General features: G+C 37.6%; 1 protein-coding gene across 6 annotated transcripts in view; it reads left to right on the top strand.

Moving 5' to 3' along the window:
- The window catches only part of EPB41L2 (erythrocyte membrane protein band 4.1 like 2), a 182,023-nt gene that overhangs the window by 128,762 nt on the left and 35,069 nt on the right, over window positions 1-18,192 (top strand). For all 6 annotated transcript variants that reach the window (XM_081141173.1, XM_081141172.1, XM_081141171.1 and 3 more), the window contains exons 7-12: window positions 70-288; window positions 3,759-3,846; window positions 8,074-8,226; window positions 8,761-8,858; window positions 10,727-10,899; window positions 15,322-15,494. In XM_081141173.1, coding sequence (XP_080997299.1) covers window positions 70-288; window positions 3,759-3,846; window positions 8,074-8,226; window positions 8,761-8,858; window positions 10,727-10,899; window positions 15,322-15,494 — 904 coding nt within the window. The remainder of the gene's footprint in view (window positions 1-69; window positions 289-3,758; window positions 3,847-8,073; window positions 8,227-8,760; window positions 8,859-10,726; window positions 10,900-15,321; window positions 15,495-18,192) is intronic.

Here is an 18,192-nt window from a genome sequence, read left to right as displayed (position 1 = left end):
CTCAAGGATTATGAGTGCTGAAATCTTACCGATTATTCTCCCTGACCCTTTTCTCCCCCTGCTCATCAGATACTTCCTGTGCCTTCAGCTTCGGCAGGACATTGCCTCTGGCCGCCTGCCCTGCTCTTTTGTGACTCATGCCCTCCTGGGATCTTACACACTACAGGCTGAACTTGGGGACTATGACCCTGAAGAGCATGCCAGTCATGACCTCAGTGACTTTCAGTTTGCCCCCTCCCAGACGAAGGAACTGGAAGAGAAGGTGGTAGAGCTGCATAAAACCCACAGGTCTGTTGACTTCCTTGCTGGAGAAAGAATGGCCATGATAGATTTAAATAGCTTATCTTATAAAACTTGCTAGATATTAGAGCATAGTTGATGGGATTATCCAGTTTTTCCTTTTGAGACCTCCCCTAATACTAAGCAAGACACCCCACAGCCCTTGAGATATTCTTTCAGGGTCTTTATGACATGATATGAGGAACTACTCTGACACAAGGCTAAATGTTTACATATATTGGAAAAAAGTTTACTTATTCTTATATCTTTTCCCCTTTCTAACCCTTGATACATATATGCACACTTAAAATAAACATACCCAAATATTTGTTTGTCATTTACTGTATGTTCCTTTTGCTCTTTAATTGTTTTTATCATCTTTAATAAGAAATCCAAGGAGATGATAAGGCATCAGGATTTAAATCAGAAATGTGGGTGGTGATAGATGTAGGAGAAATAACTGAAATACACAGGTGGTTTCTCTTTCCACAGAAGATGACCTTTGGTTTAGCTAATTACTACTTGATTGCTTATATACCATGTTACACTTTGAGAGCATTTATATCTGTGTGAAAACAAAATGCTTCTTTAGCACAACTTTTAAAAACTCTAGCGACAAAATTGTAGTTTGTCCCATATTGCAAAATCAAAGTTTTTAAAATTTTTGACAAAAATGATTTGAAAGAAACTTAGAGATTAGAAGTTCTTAGACAAACCACATTCATTGACTTTTCTTTTTAAAAACATAAATGCAGTTTTCTCTGACCATAATGGTATGAAACTAGAAATCAATCACAAGAAGAAAAAAAAAGAAAAACATTCAAAGACATGAAGGCTAAATAACATGTTACTAAACAATCAATAGGTTAACAATGAGATCAAGGAAGAAATCAAAAGATACCTTGAAACAAATGAAAATGAGAACACAACACAACCCCAAATCTGTGGGCCACAGCAAAAGCAGTCCTAAGAGGGAAATTCATAGCATATAGGCCTTTCTCAAGAAGCAAGAAAAATCTCAAATAAACAGTCTAACTTTACACTTAAAGGAACTTGAAAAAGAACAACAAACAAAGCCCAATGTGAGTAGGAGAAAGGAAGTAATAAAGATGAGAGCAGAAATAAACAAAATAGAGTAAAAAAAAAATTCAAAAGATCAATGAAACCAAAAGCTGGTTCTTTGTAAAAATAAATAAGATTGGCAAACCTTTAACCAGACTCATCAAGAAAAAAAAGGAGCCCAGCCAGGCATGGCTCAGCAGTTGAGCATTGACCTAGCATCCAGGAGATCTCAGTTTGATTCCTGGTCAGGACATATGCCTGGGTTGTGGGCTTGATCCCCAATTGGGGGCGTGCAGGAGGTAGCCTATCAATGACTCATTATTGATGCTTCTATCTCTCCCTCTCCCTCTCTCCCTCTGAAATAAAAAAAGATATATTTTTTTAAAAAAAGAAAAAGAAAAAAAAGAGTACCCCATCAGAAATGAAAGAGGGAGAAGTAGCAGCTGATACCAAAGATATACAAAGCATTGTAAGAAAATATTGCAAACAACTATATGCCAACAAATTTGACAGTCTGGATGAAATGGATAAATTCCTAGTAACATAGGATTCAGGAAGAATCAGAGAATCCGAATAGACAGATTGAAACTAGTGAAATTGAAGCAGTAATAAAAAACTCCAACAAACAAAAGTCCTGGAGCTGATGGCTTCACAGATGAATTTTACCAAACATTCAAAGAAGAACTAACACCTATCCTTCTCAAACTATTCCAAAAAATTCAAGAGGAAGGAGGACTACCAAGCTCATTTTATGAGGCCAGCATTATCCTAATTCCAAAAACAGATAAAGACACAAGAAAGAAAGAAAATTATAGGCCTGTATCCTTAGGCCTATAATTGATGAACAGAGATGCTGAAATCCTCCACAAAATACTAGCAAACCAGGTCCAACAATACATTAAAACGAATATACACCATGACCAAGTGAGATTTATTCTAGGGGTGCAGAGTTGGTACAATATCCACAAATCAATAAATATGATATACCACAGAAATAAAATGAAGAATAAAAACAACATGATCATATCAATAGACGCAGAAAAAGCATTTGATGAAATCCAGCACCGGTTTATGATAAAAAACAACAACCTGTCAGCAAAGTGGGAATAGAGAGAACATACATCAACATAATAAAAGCCATATATATCAAACCCACAGCCAACATCATAATGGGTAGAAACTACAAGCATTTCCCTTAAGATCAGGAACAAGACAGGAATGTCTGCTTTCACTACTCTTGTTTGACATAGTACTGGAAATCCTGGCCACAGTAATCAGATAAGAAATAAAAGGCGTCCAAATTGGAAAGCAAGATGTAAAACTGTCATTATTTGCAGGTGACAAGATACTGTATGTAGAAAACCTTATTGATTCCACCAAAAACTGTTAGACCTGATAAACGAATTCAGTAAAGTAGCAGGATACAAAATAAATATCAAGAAATCACTTGTATTTTTATACACCTGTAATGAACTATCAAAAAGGGAAACTAAGAAAACAATCCCATTCACAGTTGCTTCAAAAAAAATACCTAGGGATAAATGTAACCAAGGATGTAAAAGCCCTGTACTTGGAAAATTATAAGACATTGAAGAAACAAACGGAAAAAGATACAAATAAGTAGAAGTGTATACCATGTTCATGGATAGGAAGATGGTGTATTATAGAATTGTATACCTGAAACCTATATAATTTTTTTAACCAATTTAAAAAAAATAATAAAAGCAGTATTAGACTGTAAATATTTTTTATTTAATGCCAAATACTATTTACTTTTTTATTTTTATACATGTCAATAAACATGTATTGTAATTTGAATTTGAAATATCAGGTGCTGAAATGCCATGGGCAGTATGAAGATTAATGGGATATGATCCTGCTTTCTAGGAACTTAAGATTTGTTTAGTTGGGAATGTAGATTGGAAGGGAAATAATTTCAGCATGAGTAAAATGTGGTATGTGTCATCTACTATAGGTGTAAAATCAAGTACCAATACTTTTGATCCCTGTTATGATAACCCTAGTGAAATAAAATGGAGTAAGAATTTGTTTATTTCATAAAGATGAAGTCACTTTTTTATTCTTTCATTTTATTATTTTATTGTTAATTATGTTGTACCCATTATTGCTGGGGTGTTTTTCCCCAGTGGAGAAAATTGAAAGCAGCTTTCTAAGATAAAAAGGGTAAGGGTGGAGGTGCATCTCATTGTAATAAACAGGTAACATTAGAGGATCTTATGAGAAAAATTGCTAGAGGCTAGAGTGGAGTCTTTTTACCTGTTTTCTACTTGTCTGCATATTTATCCATGTTAATCCCTCTACCCGAAACTCTTCAGGCTCATACACCCCTTTCCCCATCTTGGCCACATTTCCTTTTCATCCACCAATAAAATAATATTGTTTCTTTTAATTCTTAGGGGTTTATCTCCAGCACAAGCTGATTCTCAGTTCTTAGAAAATGCAAAGAGGCTTTCCATGTATGGCGTTGACCTACATCATGCCAAGGTACTGTAATATCATGGGGAGGTAGCCTCTCCAGGCTGTTGACTGAAGTTTTGAGAAGGCTCCAGTGTGAGAATAGCCTAGTTCACCCTTAGCGAAAGGCTATTCACACTCACCTGAGGGCCTCTTTAATTGTGGTGTTTATGGTTGTTGGATCGTCCATTTATTCTCCCCTGTACTTTCTTCTTTTTCTAATATTTTTAATAAATACCCTTTCATATGTACTTATCCCAAGACTCACCTTGTCAGCTTTCTTGATCCATCATCATCTTGGTTTATTCTGCATCCAAGCTTTTGCTATGCCAAGTGCTGCCTCTATCCCAGCTCCCTCTCCTGCCTCTGTCTTAGGATTGGAGAGGAGATCTTAGCCACCATGAAAGGGCAAAAGCAGCATGGTTATTGACCACTGTCCAAAAACTCCCTGGTTATGAAGGAGCCCTTGAGTTGAGCTTCTCCCTCTTGTAAGGTAAAGTAGTTTGGCCCAGGCTCCAGGTGACATAGCACCTTAAGTCTCATTTGATAGGTGAGGAAAGAATGAACTAAAGGAGATAGGTGTTAGGAGAAGGTGGGGTGGGGTCAGGTTGGGAGCATGCCAGTAATAAATGTCACCTACTTCATGATTCTCATTTGGAGGATCACTTAGTGGGGAAGAGTCAAGGGGAACAGGAAGTAGGGTAAAAGATGGATTCGGTTTTGAAAAATATGGTCAGAGTCAGCTCAACATGCTGAGGGGAATTGTGGTAGCCTGCTTTTAAGAGACCCTGCCAATTCCTAGACGTAGCATAGGAAGCCCAGATGAAATGCTTTGTGAAATCTCCTGGAAAGCCCCCCACCTGAAGATATCTTTCCTCCCTAGGCCTCAGATTCTTTTTGCTTTTGTGTTAATAGTACTTCATATTTGCAAAGTGTTCTTTTTTCCTCAGTGGCTTTCTTTATTCTTTAAATATTTTTTTTCTTATTGCAAAAGTAGTACATGTTTCATAGAAAATAGAGGCAAACAGAAGAAAATAAAAATCACTGAAACCTCTTTATGGGAAACAATCACTGTTAATATTTTGATATATTGTTCTTATTTTTTAAAAAATCTTTGATGCCCTGACCAGGTAGCTCAGTTGGTTAGAGCATTGTCCCAATACTCCAAGGTTGCAGGTTTGATCTCCAGTCAGGGCCCATGCAAAAAGCAATCAATGAATGCATAAATAAGTGGAACGACAAATCCGTGTTTCTCTCTCTTCCTTCCTCTCCCTAAAAAAAAAAAAAAAAAAAAAAAAATTTAAAAAATCAATAAATAAAAATTAAAAACAAAATCTCTGAGCAGTTAAAATCCACATTTTAAAAATGGGATTATGGTACATTTTGTGAGGTGTTTTTTTTTTGTTTTTTTTTATGTGCTCTTTTAAACACTTTTCCATGTTAGCAAATAGTCTCTAGCAGCAGCATTTTTAACTACTTGGTGCTGAATACCTTTAATTTTGAAAGTTCTTTCACATACACCATCTCATTTAAGATTTGAATGTTTTTATTTTACAAAACTACATAAAACAGGGTACAGTGAATAGTGTAAAGCAGTCCCATCTGCCTGATACCTTCTGCTAAATCATTGGGAGGTGAGACATCTTCCTGAAACTCTAGTGTCTTTAAGCTTATTTCTCTATATCATGGGGACAGGCTGGGTTAGCTGAGAAACAATAAGGGAGGGAGGAGAGAGCAGGTGTGGAGCATATCTTTCCTTCTAAACCCTGCTGCACTTGCCAGGTGTAAATCTAGCATCTGCTCCTTTGTTGATCATTAGAAACCCATTCTTTGATGGCAGTATTGGAAGCATTCAAGATTCTTGATTTTAGAGTTGAATCTTAGAAAAGTAAAAAGTTGCCAATTCTATTATAAGTATAATTAAAGTTCTCCCGCTGTGGTTAGGAACAGATTGCTTTTTAAAAAAACGCAAAGTAACATTTATTCATTCAATTTATCATCTGATGGACTCAGATAATATTTGATAAACAAGATATTTGTAGCTCATTTAAAAGAATATCTGTAGCAATTTAAAAGAACCTTTCACATAGTTTTTGTGCCTTTATACATTTTTCATCGTCTTGAGATCATATTTTAAACATTTTTTAATTAATATTTTATTATCAGAAGATAATTTCATTCTCAATGGTACACTCATGTTAGGACAGGCTGGAGGGTGTTGAGTTAAAGTTCTCTTGAGAGAAGTACAGGGAAACCACAAGAGTAGTGATACTTCGAGGTAGTATAATAGCAGCCGTCTCTGGACCCGAAGGGGTGAGGGCAAAGAGTGATCTCCAGAACCCAGGAGAGATCTGTGTGGAGACGCTGTCTTAGGAGGAGCTGTCATTGTCAAGGACACAGCCGGTCAGATGGCAACCATACAGGAAGGGAATCTGGGTATTAAAAGCGTTAACACCCTCCACCCCTTCCCTCCCTCTTCTCTCTGATCTTTGTTGAGAACTTTCCATGGGCTGAAACCACGAGGAAGCCAGTGGGCCTGGGATCCTGTTGATGTGTAGATGGGGCAGCTTCTGGAGGCAGTGAGCATGGCAGAGAAGATGCTTCCCTGTTTATTAAGTTGTTTTCCGACTTAGTGGTTGAATGTCAGGAGTCAAATAGGAAGAACTAAGGCATGTTTTTTTCCCTTTCAGTTCTTATCCTTTATCTGTAATTTCTAGTCATACAAATACCGGTAATTCTAAAACAATGTTGGGAACAACTGAATATCAGCTCATTTACTTGGATCCAGATTTTGTTTCTTTTTCAGTCAGATAAAGTAGCTTGAGTGTCCTGTCTAAAGATTGCTTCAGACTAGAGATGGCTTTGTTCAATGTTTCAAACGAGGGTTGCCTCTGTACTCGTGGTGAGAACATGCTGTCTTGGGCAATCTTCCGGCCTGCTTCCTGCGGTCATGGCCAGTGATGTTTTTGGCAAACACACCATTTGTGTCTGTTGCCAAGTTGCTTGGACACCTGTGCCTGATTCACCCAGCATTTTACTCTGTTCCTAGAGAGAATTGTGGCTGCCAGGATACTGGTAAAGAAAGCACCTTATAAAGATTAGATTTTAAAACCTCAGATGATCTAATGTAGTTTTATTTATATATATGAATTACATATCAGCAACTAAAGCAATTGGCATTAGTTACCTAGTACTATACTTTTATTTTTTTAAAACTAATTAAATTGTGTTAAATTGTCAATAACAAGATAGTCGAAATGTTACGCTTTTATTGAATTGAGACCTAGACTAAATATAGTGTTTGTTTCAGAATTTTTTTTGAGAATTTGTTCTGTTAATGATTTCTGAATATGTGAATATCTCTGAGTAATAGTCTTTAATTTTACATGTTTTTGAATGAGATTCAATTTTTCCCATAAAGATAAACAATAATTTGTACATTTTTATTATTGTGCATATTAGGTTTTCAACACTACTTGAAATGTGAGGAGCCAATTTTTTACTTTTGTCTGTAAACTTACTTGATAATTTAAAATCTTTCAGGCTTGTGATTATTCTAGATTGTCATCTATCCTAAATTAAAACACCAGGGAAAGAAAAAATATGAATAAGTTGAAGAATAGCCTGCAGTCCTTTGAAATATGCCAGCCAAACGAATGCTGTAATGAGGAACTGGATGCCAGCTCTCGGAGTTATTGGAGGACTACTTGAAAGAATTCAAATATATCAACACTGTCAGCCTAGAAGAGAAATGTTCTGTGAGGGATTGTAGTTTTGCAGAGTGTAGACGTAACTTTAATAGCTATTAGCTAGAACAATCCGTCTGAAGTTTTACCTAAGTAAAAGGCTGAACGTACTTTAGGTTAACATACTGTCCCCAAGGGCTAGAATAGCCTCTTGGAAAACCCTTTTTATCTCTCATATCTTCAGGTTACATAAATCGTGTTCTGTTTCTTTTCTTCCTCGTTAACTCCTAGAACCAAGCTCAAGAACATGAATCATGCTTTTTGGAGAATATTGTGTCCTTTAGTCATGTTATGTACCTCTTTGGCAAATCAAACCTGATCCCTGAAGATTGACTAGATTGAAGATGTATTGTGTGTCCTACCGTTTCTATTAACTTGTGTACTGTCACTGAAATTTAAATATGAACCTGTTAAATTGGTATTGCTGGTCATGGTTTGAGGGGCCAATGAGCTTCCTGATCTATTTGACTTTCATAACTCTAACCATTGTCAAATGACTTATGCTCGGCAGGACTCAGAAGGCGTGGACATCAAGCTGGGTGTGTGTGCTAATGGGCTCCTCATTTATAAAGACAGACTGAGAATCAATCGTTTCGCTTGGCCGAAAATCTTGAAAATTTCCTATAAGCGCAGTAACTTCTACATTAAAGTTAGGCCAGCAGAGGTAAGCATGTCACGTAGCCCTTGGCATATCTAATCAGGCTTTGTCAGTGTTCTCCATGGCCATGAGCTAACCGAATTCTTTTCCACTGAATAAGAAAATGAACTATGCATTTCTCTGTGGTAAACTAAAGGTCAGGGTTCTTGATGATAAACCTGCATATATATTCCTGTTGCTAAAAAACAAGCAATAGCCACAACTTCACAGAACCAAAAAGGTAGTACGTGCCTGCCACATTGTGGGGGCTCATTTTTGTGGTGGTTGAATCAGCCAAATGGTAGAAATCAATAGGAGGGTGGTAAAATATCTTTTAGTGGATATCGAAGGATAGTTGGTTCATGTCAGGAGTTATATACCTGCTTTTCATAGAAACTAGTATTGCAGTCTATGAAATATCCGTTTTGTATAATTATATTAGCTATACTCATATTTTTTCAAGAATTACTTTTTAGAGAAAGTTTGAACCCATAGTTTTTTTAGTAGCTTCTAATTAACTCTTAAGGAAATATGCTGATTTAGTTATTGGATTTATTCTAGTTGGAACAGTTTGAGAGCACCATTGGATTCAAACTGCCGAACCACCGGGCTGCAAAAAGGCTATGGAAAGTGTGCGTGGAACATCATACTTTTTACAGGTAATTGAAAGGAAGCAGCTTAAAATGAATTGAAATAGCTCTTGGTACCTTCTAAGAGGTGGTAGTAGAGAGTGGCAGATGCAGCAACACCTTCCGTTGTGGCTCTGTGCTCTCCTCAGTGTCAGATCTCCTTTGCAAAGTCCACTCCTGTGTCTTTCTGTTGCGTGGGCCGTGCCTTGTCATCACGCATCACTCCGAACTGTCTGCCTCTGCAGTGGTCCAAAACTCCACTTTCTCACTACAGCAACCTTTCTTTCCACCACCACACTCTCCTAACCTGGCTGCCATTCTTTCCCCTGTCCCTCATCTTAGGTTTCATATAGTTGTTCTTATGAGCCCCCTCCTGCTTAACTTCTTTCCTAAACCAGCTTGAACCCGTGGTCTGCCCCTTTGCTGCTTTATCGGGAGTGTTCTAGCTCCCTCTAGCCCCTGCCCTTTCTGCACGTCATCCTGCCAGTCCGTTGGTCCTGGATTTGTCCTGTGTCCTGACCTCGTCATTTCTGTACCTGTGCTATCAAGTGCTACCTTAAATAACACAACTGTCCTGATATACACATTCATTCTTTTTTCTTTACACATATACTCATTCTGTATAAGAGAAAATCACACCACTCTGGGGTTAGTGCTATTCCGATACATCAATTATATCAGCTGCATCCTCGGCGCTGTCAGGTAAGCAGTCCTTTGACTCCTTTCCTACTTTTCTATCCCAAATATACCTAGGGGCTGTCTCGAGCCCCTGGGTGCCCCGGCCTCTCTGTTCAGATGCCCTCCATTGTGTGGTACCCTGATAGAAGCTGTGGGTCAGGGGCATTGTTGGGTTCATGCACCTTCTCTTTTTCTCCTTCTGACAAAGCATCATTCCCTTCTCCCTTCATTCATTTTTTTTCTTCTCTCCTGTCTTGGCCTTTATCCCTCATTTCATGCCTCACTTAGGACTGTGTTTTGTAAATTGTGTACTCTTTAGTGGGTGCCCTTGACTTCCTCTTTGGCCAGCAAACGTGTATGTTTGTTTCTATTTAATTGAAGCTTAATTACTTACATATTTTTTGTCATCAGAAAATCAATCTGCAAGTCAATACTTGAAATGGCAAAGAATTCTTAAAGAAGTCCCTCTTGGAGAATGTTAGGAAAATGTTGGTCGCGTTCTCCATGTTGTGGGATTGTCTGCTAAAGCCTTCTTATTTAATAAATTCCACAAGAGCTCTGAGGTTATTTTTTTGTTAAGATGTTTTGCCAACTCTTGATCAGACAGTGAAAGTGAGGAAATTTCAGTTGTATGCCAGACAAGATTGGCTCACTTACTAAAAACATGTTTTTGCATACATGGAAGTATTTGACGTTAAGTTTAACTTTATCCATTACGAACCTGAGTTTAAGCAGTAGAATTGTGCTAGCAAGAAAGGACGTCGGTCATCTCCGCAGATCCACCATGCGCTGCCTTCTTCATGGGAAAGCATCACTTGATGGAACAGATTCCTTAGTTAGATGTTCTTTCCCAGTAGAAATAGACGTAAATATTAAGAATTACTAATGGTAATGGATTGCTACTTGGCACTTACAGCTAGGAGCAAGAATTCAGACATATGTGTTTATGTAAATGATTTAAGCTAGTACAAATAACCTTTGATACACACTGAGAACAGCTGCACTTTTGCTCATGTTGAGGAAAACACATTATTCATAAATACATGCATATGGATTTATTCATCTTATCACTCTCATCAAGCTCTTATGTAGGAAGGTATATAAATAATGTTCTCTTTCATTAGTCATCCTTTTTTTTTAGATTGAAATATTAAAATATATAGTTTTAAAGTTAAAGAATTCATAAGTTCTAATTTTGTTCCTTTCTCTTCCCACTATAGGCTTGTGTCTCCAGAGCAGCCACCAAAGGCCAAGTTCCTGACCTTGGGATCCAAATTTCGCTACAGTGGCCGCACCCAGGCCCAGACCCGCCAGGCAAGCACCCTCATTGATAGGCCAGCGCCACAATTTGAACGCACATCTAGTAAGCGGGTCTCCAGGATTCTAGATGGAGGTAAATACATTTATGATAGTTTTGGATTCCATTAATCTTTCTAACCCAGTAGGTTCAGAAAATGTTGGTCTAGTTGATAAGGGCCCCAGAAATACCCTAGAGGGATAGCCATTTTTTCCCTGAGCAAATAAAGTTCTATTTCTTATACTCACAAGAAAATTTTGTAGTATTTTGAAGTTGTTCTGAACCTAAATTTTTTTTTGCATTATCAGTGGACATAAATGTTAGCTAAGAGTTCTCATTGATGAGATGTTGGACAAACACATTTTTACTGGTCTGACTTAATTGTGATGTATTTTATGTGGCTTAATTTTTGTGGCAAAAATGTAATTCCACAGGTTTTTTCGGTGTGGTAACATCTGAACTTTTATTCAAAGGAACTTAAAACATTCACATTTTTATGAGTTTAAAAACTCTGACTGAAGCTTACCAAACTTTCCAGCATATAAGAAACCACTCACAGCTTCAAAGGATTCATTTAAATATAGTGTTTTAACAAAAAGAAAGGAAATGTAATATATTTGTTTGTTCTTTCACCGAAGGGGAGTGTATAAGTTCATATATTTTTCCTATTGGAATTCTAATTAGCTACATTTTGTAGTTTTATATAAATTATACAATTTACATAAATTATACAGTGTATATAAATTATACAATTATACATGTTGCTTCCTATTATATATGTATGTATCTTATTACCCTGATTTTGAGTTAATAGGTTTTCTAGAAAAGAGGTAAGGTTAATTTTATATTATAATACTTTATGAAGGATTTAATTTTATTTTTCTACCTAAAAGAAGGTAATTAGTGTGGATGACTTTCTACCAGAAGAAATAGTTTTTCAACATTTTTGTTGATTAATCTCAAAACATATATAAAAATAGTGATATAAAAATTTAAAATTCTGTTTTACTACTGTTATCAGCAAAAACATTTTTTTTGATTCTTATTACTGATATCTTTTTGAAATATGAACTTGAACAACTTATATTTTAAATAATTAGTTAAACAGCCTGGATATGCTAATAGATAAAAATGTTCTCTCATTAGTGAAGGATTACCATCCCTTGGCCTTGGTCTATTTTTTCTGGAATAAACTTGGAAAACAGAACCAGGCATACACATGGAGATACTTTCCAGGATTTGTTGGTGGGCATCTTGGTATACATAGTTATTAAATCTTGATTCAGGATAATCTTTAGTATAGTTTTATGATACCACCCAACTATAAACTTGGTTCAAATAAATGTCCACATTCCCAAAGGCAGTGATTTAAATTTAGTGAATGACTAAGGTACGATGGCTGTCAGTGTAACTTTTAGCTAATTAGCGACTGAACATTTTTCTAGTAAATCTGAAAAATGTGCCCGCTCATGTAAATATTTCACAAGCTTTGCCCTTTGCTACACAGAATTTATGCAAGTGCTGAATAAATGCAGGCAGTATTGTTTAATGCCCTGAGAGAAATCATTCCTCTTTCTGGAACACTGTCTGTTTCAGCCTTTGTTTTAAACTATGAGACTTTATAGCTCTTACGTTGTGGATTTTAGAGTTTACAAAGAATAAACCACTGCAGTTTCTATGAGGTCTATCAGCTGTGCTCAAGGAAACCCACCATCTTATATGGGCACCTAGTGCAGAAGGTTATGATAGGTTTGTATCTGAAAACAGTGATTTTTACAAGTAAAAGCCACCAACATGGCACAGTAATCCCTTATTTTTCCTTTTGTGTTTTGGACACTGTAATTCATCAGATGGGCAAGTTATCAAAAGGATTATTGTGTTACCGTGAAAAATAGAAGGCTTTTCATGCCAGTGCAGGACCAGCCAGCCAGTGAACTATTTGGTTGGGGCTTATGTTCTCCCTGTTTTTTCCTCCTTGAAGCACAGCTAGGCTGTAACCTGGTACTGAGCTTTGTTTTTTCCCACCACTCCCCATTAAGATACCATTTTTTATTGTTGTTGACATGTGTTGTATTTTTTTTTCCTGTTTACTTTTTAAGTTAGGCTAGACTGGTGTAGGTGTATGTATCAGTAGTCCTCACTTTAAGACTTGACAAATTAAATCTTTTAGTGATTATATAGAACATAAAAATCAATGTGATACCTAAAATCAAATATCAAAATAAAAGTCAATCCAGAACAGCTGTTTCAGAACAGGGAGATTCCAAGATTGGAGAGTCAGACTCTTTTAGGAGGCAAATCAGTCATTTTAAAAGAGCTAATAACCAAGATGCATTAGAGAGCAGGAGAAGCAATGATTGCATGAAAGTGGAAAATATAATAAGCAGGGACACTAGTTAGATTGGGTCGTCTGGGAATGGAGGCCTCACTGGGGAAGAACCACTTCAGTTGAAGGATGACAAGGAGGCAGCCGGGAGTAGAGCAGGAGACAAAGCATCACAGGTAGCAGGAGCCCGAGCAGGTCTGAAGGTTATAAGAATCGAGAGAGCTTGATACATTCAGAACAGAAGGGAGGTCAGTGTAGTCAGAGCTTAGTAGGTGATGGGGAGAGGTAGGCTGGGGGCAGGCCATGGTAAAGAATCTGGTTTTTACTCTGGGTGTTGTGGGAAACTGCTGAAAGTTTTTTGTGTGTGTAGTGTGTATATGTACAGATGTGTACACACTTGTGCAAGCATATAAGTACACAGTATTATCTTATTTTAAACAATAACTTTGCAATGTTGAAAATGTTTAGCGAGGACGGGAGAGGGAGCAGGCAGACTGGTTGGAAATAATCCAGATAAGAGTAACGGTGGTCTTGCCTTGGGTGATAGTAGGCCAATTGGCCATTTGGCACCCTAAGCTCAGTGGCCGGGGCCTACAAGCTTCTCAGGGCTCTGTTAAGACCTGAAAAAAATTATTTGCTTCAAAATGAAAAAAAAAAAAAAAAAATCCCCTACAAACTGAAATTAATAACCATTTAAAAGTATTCAAATTCAACATTTTGTCAACATCATTATGTAAATTTAAATTTGAAATTCATTAAAATTTTGATATTATATCTGAAACTATTTCTAGGCCAGATTTTTCCCATTTTGCAGTAATTTCTGAGTATGTGTAGGGATGCTTAGAAATCATAATCATAAGTTAAAAGAGTTACTCATAGTTGTATACTTTCCAAGGGAAAACTATGAAAATCGCAAAAGTTAAAAAAAAAACACACCTGGAAAATAATTATACTTAATGTAAGATGTGAGTTTATTTTATGATATTCTGTGGGCTTTCAAAAGTATGAGTACTTAAGGTCTGTGAAAGTCTTAAAAGGGACCTGGGTGGTCAAATAGAGATGGCAGAACTGGCCACATTTAGAAATAGATCCAAGCACTTGATTGGACTTGCAGGTGTTGAGGGGAAGGAAGGGACTTTGAGGTTTCTGGCTTGAGTAACTGGGTGCAAGTATGAGGGTGGCCAAAAAGGCAAGACTGGAGAAGAAGGGAGTTTTAGTCAGGCTCATGAAGGTTGTGGATCAAGGTTTCTTGTGAAACATGGATTAGAGATGCCCCCAAGTTCAATATGGTGGATAACACACAGTCCCTGCCCCCCCCAAGAGCTTGTAGCCTGAAGGCCTTAGTGGTTACTGGGCTTCTCTGGGGCATGGCACTGGGCCAAACACTTTTTATACAAGTGAAATCTCCTCAGTGGTTGTTCCTGTGGTTTGAGGGAGAAACTGCAGACAGAGGCTTTGCCTGCTGTTGCTGTGCCTTGAGATCTAAGACTTCGTGGGTTGATGGGCCATATGGCACAGATTTCAACACAATGTATGTTCCTGCCCATCTGTAGGGGAGATGCAGGGAGCACAGGAGGGCTAGTTTTGCTCAGTGGGAAGGTGTCTATGTATTAGATTTATTGTTAGGTTAAGATGAGGCATTCAAGAGGGAGGTTAGAGAAACGAAAACTATTAAACATAGAAGTTAATTCCCTAAAGTCTACCTTTACTGTCTTGTCACAATTTTAAATGGAATTCAAATTAAAAATTCTTTCATGGGAGAATTCTTTAAACTTATTGAAGCAAATAATTTTAATAAATAGATAATTATTTGTTTCAGAAATAAGCTCAGATATGATCAAAGAAACCCTAGATAATTAAAATAATGCTTACATTGTAATTCTGAAATACTGCCTTGACTCTTGTTTCAGCTGGTCTTAGAGCTCCTCCTACTGGCTAATTCCATGATCAGAGCATATCCTTCAAAAAACTGATTTGAGAGCCTGGTATAGTTCAATGATTAGAATTCAGAATGCTGTTAGAGTTTGGTAAAAGTTTAAAAATGAGTTTATTTGATACGTTGGTATTTTCAGACCTCAAGCAACATGCTTATTGTCTGTATGCTGCCTGTTTATCTGAGTAAAAGGAGGAAGTTTCATAAAGTTTGACCATTTCAATGTCCTAACGTAATCCAAATGATCATTCTTTACTAGCTGTAGTTGGTGGTGTGGACCAAAGTCCTATGAAGGATTTTTCTGGCCCTGCTGGGGAGGTTTCAGCATATGGCCGCGGAGTTGTCAGCACTGCCATGGTACAGGATGGGGATGGCAGGAGGGACATCAGAAGCCCCACCAAAGCCCCACATGTGCAACTCACTGAAGGAAAGGTATGGTGAATTGGTAGAATACGTAATTTTAAATGTGTACTTAGACTAGAGGCTATCTGTTGCATTTGTTGTTTCAGAATTTAAATGTTATTTAAAATCAGTCGATGTATGTTCTCTGTTGATATAACTTCCCAATTTTCAAATATGTGTAGGCTCTTTTTGGTTTGGATAGGGTCTCTAACCTTTTTCTGAGCAGTGTTCAAAGCAAAATATTTGAACGTAAATTATGTTAATGCAAGTGAGTAATTTATTGGCCTTTTTGACTCTCTTCATAATCATTCTATTTAGTTAAATCCCCAAATGATAAAAGCTATGATGATTTGAAAATTATATTTGTTTGTTGCAAGTAAATTTTAAAGTATAACCTGTCTTGTTATTTTAATTATGCTATGACTATGTTAATTTAATTATGACTTACATTTTTTGGAATGAACAAAGATGGTCGTTATGAAAAATACTATTTTTCATTAGTAATCTATAACTGATGAAGAAGAAATTCTTAAACAGAGGGTAAGTGTTTTGTCAACAGTGAGAGATGGTGTGTTGCTTTTGGCCTTACTTAGCGCATATACCGTGATGATTGGAGAAGTGCCCTGTGTTGTGTTTTCAAAGTTCTCACTGTTATATTATATTATATTACCTTGGACAAGTGAAGTCACTTAGAGGTTGATTTGAAGAGGCTTTGAGTTCCTCAGATCTCTTTTTCTGTATCTGCACAAAGCAACACACAAAAAGAAATGCAATCATTCTGTAGGCCTAGAATATTTCCTAAACTCTTAACTTTGAAAATTCTAAAGACATACAACATGAATTCATAAAGAACCTACTAGATGAAGTAGCTGCCAGTCCTCAGGAATTCAACTACCTCTGATTCTCAGCATGGGGGCGGGGGCATGCAGACCCTGATGCCGCAAGGACAAGGGCTTCAGGTAGCATGTGCTGTCAAATCACCTGCATACCTTTGTTAAAGAATTTGTATCATATTTTTAAAATTGGTCAAAAATTATTTAGTTAAAAATAACAAAAATCATGTCCAACAAGGTATTCTTGACCTGCAGAAAAGTTGTCAGAATCTTTTAGAAGTATGCTGACGAGGCACCCAGGAGAGTGACTGCTCATGTCTGAAACAGAAGAGCTCAGCAATTCAGTCTCTGTTCCATTGTGCCTAGTTAATTTGATACATCCAGCTATTTTTTTTTAAAGTTCTTTTAAATTCCAAAGGAAATTCTGCTTATCTTCAGCAAAAGACTGAATGTGTTGGCCTTTTTGCTAATGCATTCAATGTCTGTCAGCAACCAGGTTTAAAAGTAATAATGCTATTTGAGTTTCATCAGATCTATTTGTAACCAGTCAGAAAATAATAATTAAGTCAGTCTATACCTGTACATTTTATGTGAAAAAGTACTTAAGTTTTTTCTCTTTAGAAATGGATCATTTAATTCATTTTCTAACCACACTGTGTTAATACAGTCCCTACTTTTGAGTAAAATTGTTCACTAACTACCTATTTCTTCTCTCCTCTTTTGCCTTCATTTCTCCTTTGAATGTATCCATTGTGTAATTTCACATTCAACCATGGATTTGCTCCTGAGAACAGCCTGTTTTCATATGCCCACCATCACCACTCATCCGCTATGCCTCATCTCTTCCCCCAAACCTGTTGCCAGTCCCTGAAATGGACTTGCTTTCAGACATTTCGGAAGAAGACCCCTTTGGGGAGGCCGACCAAGTCACACTAGACAGCTTAGAGCTCCTTTCCACAGGGGAAACATCAGAGCAGGGGGACTGTGAAGTCGCTGTCCTGGATTCTGTCTCGGATCCTCTTGTAGCGCCTTCTCAGATTGACTGTCCTCCCAGCCCCGAGAAGCTAGAGCAGGCCGACCCCAAGGATTCTGAGATTGGGTCCTTCCCCTTCAGTTTCTGCAGATGCCTTCCGTCCAGCTTGCCCTCGCTGCTCGATGAAGATGGGTATCTCGCTTTCCCTAGCCTCCCCAAGGTCTGGGTCTCCTTCCTCCCTGCCGACGTCCAGCGCTATGTTCCCATCACCTCCCCTTCCTTCCTTCCCTCCCTCATCCTCATCTTTGGGCTACTTCTCTCTGCTTCTCAGTCAGTGCCTTTTTCCCTCACCTTTTCCCTTCCTCTGGCTCTGTCCCTCTGCTATCTGGAGGCCAAAGCCACTTCTTTTCATGTGTCTTACGACTGTGACTTGAATGAGAGAACCGAGGAAGAGGAAGCAGTTGTTGGTACCCCGACATAAGCTTCAATCTGTGCAGTCCACTAAACTACACTTCATCTCGTACCCTTCCCAGTGTCGAGTGTAAACATGTGCATAAACTTTACCACCGATTACCCTCAGTGCAGATGAGCTGCACATTTTCACACATAAAACATTTCAGTGCATGAGAAATAAGTGTCAGCATCTTCCCTTTCATTGATATCCGTTGACCAGGTCCACCCATTCTAAGTTGAAAGCAAAGTTATAGGATTATTTTATAAATTTCTGTAGACCTTATTAGGTCGGGAAAAAAAGAACTTAGGATGCAGTGGACGTCACTGTAATTGATGTATATCAGTAGAGATCCTAATTATTAGTTCTTTGGTTCGAAAGCCAAGCTCGTTCTTGCATTTATCCATATTTATTCCCTTACTCCTGACATTTGTAGTTCTAAACTCCTTGTCTCCCTATTATTGTAGTAGT

Source organism: Miniopterus schreibersii (genome assembly GCF_964146895.1).
Source record: "Miniopterus schreibersii genome assembly, chromosome: 6".
Lineage (NCBI taxonomy): Eukaryota > Metazoa > Chordata > Mammalia > Chiroptera > Miniopteridae > Miniopterus > Miniopterus schreibersii.
The sequence above is the reverse complement of the archived record's forward strand: the minus strand, read 5'-3'. Positions and strand labels throughout refer to the sequence as shown.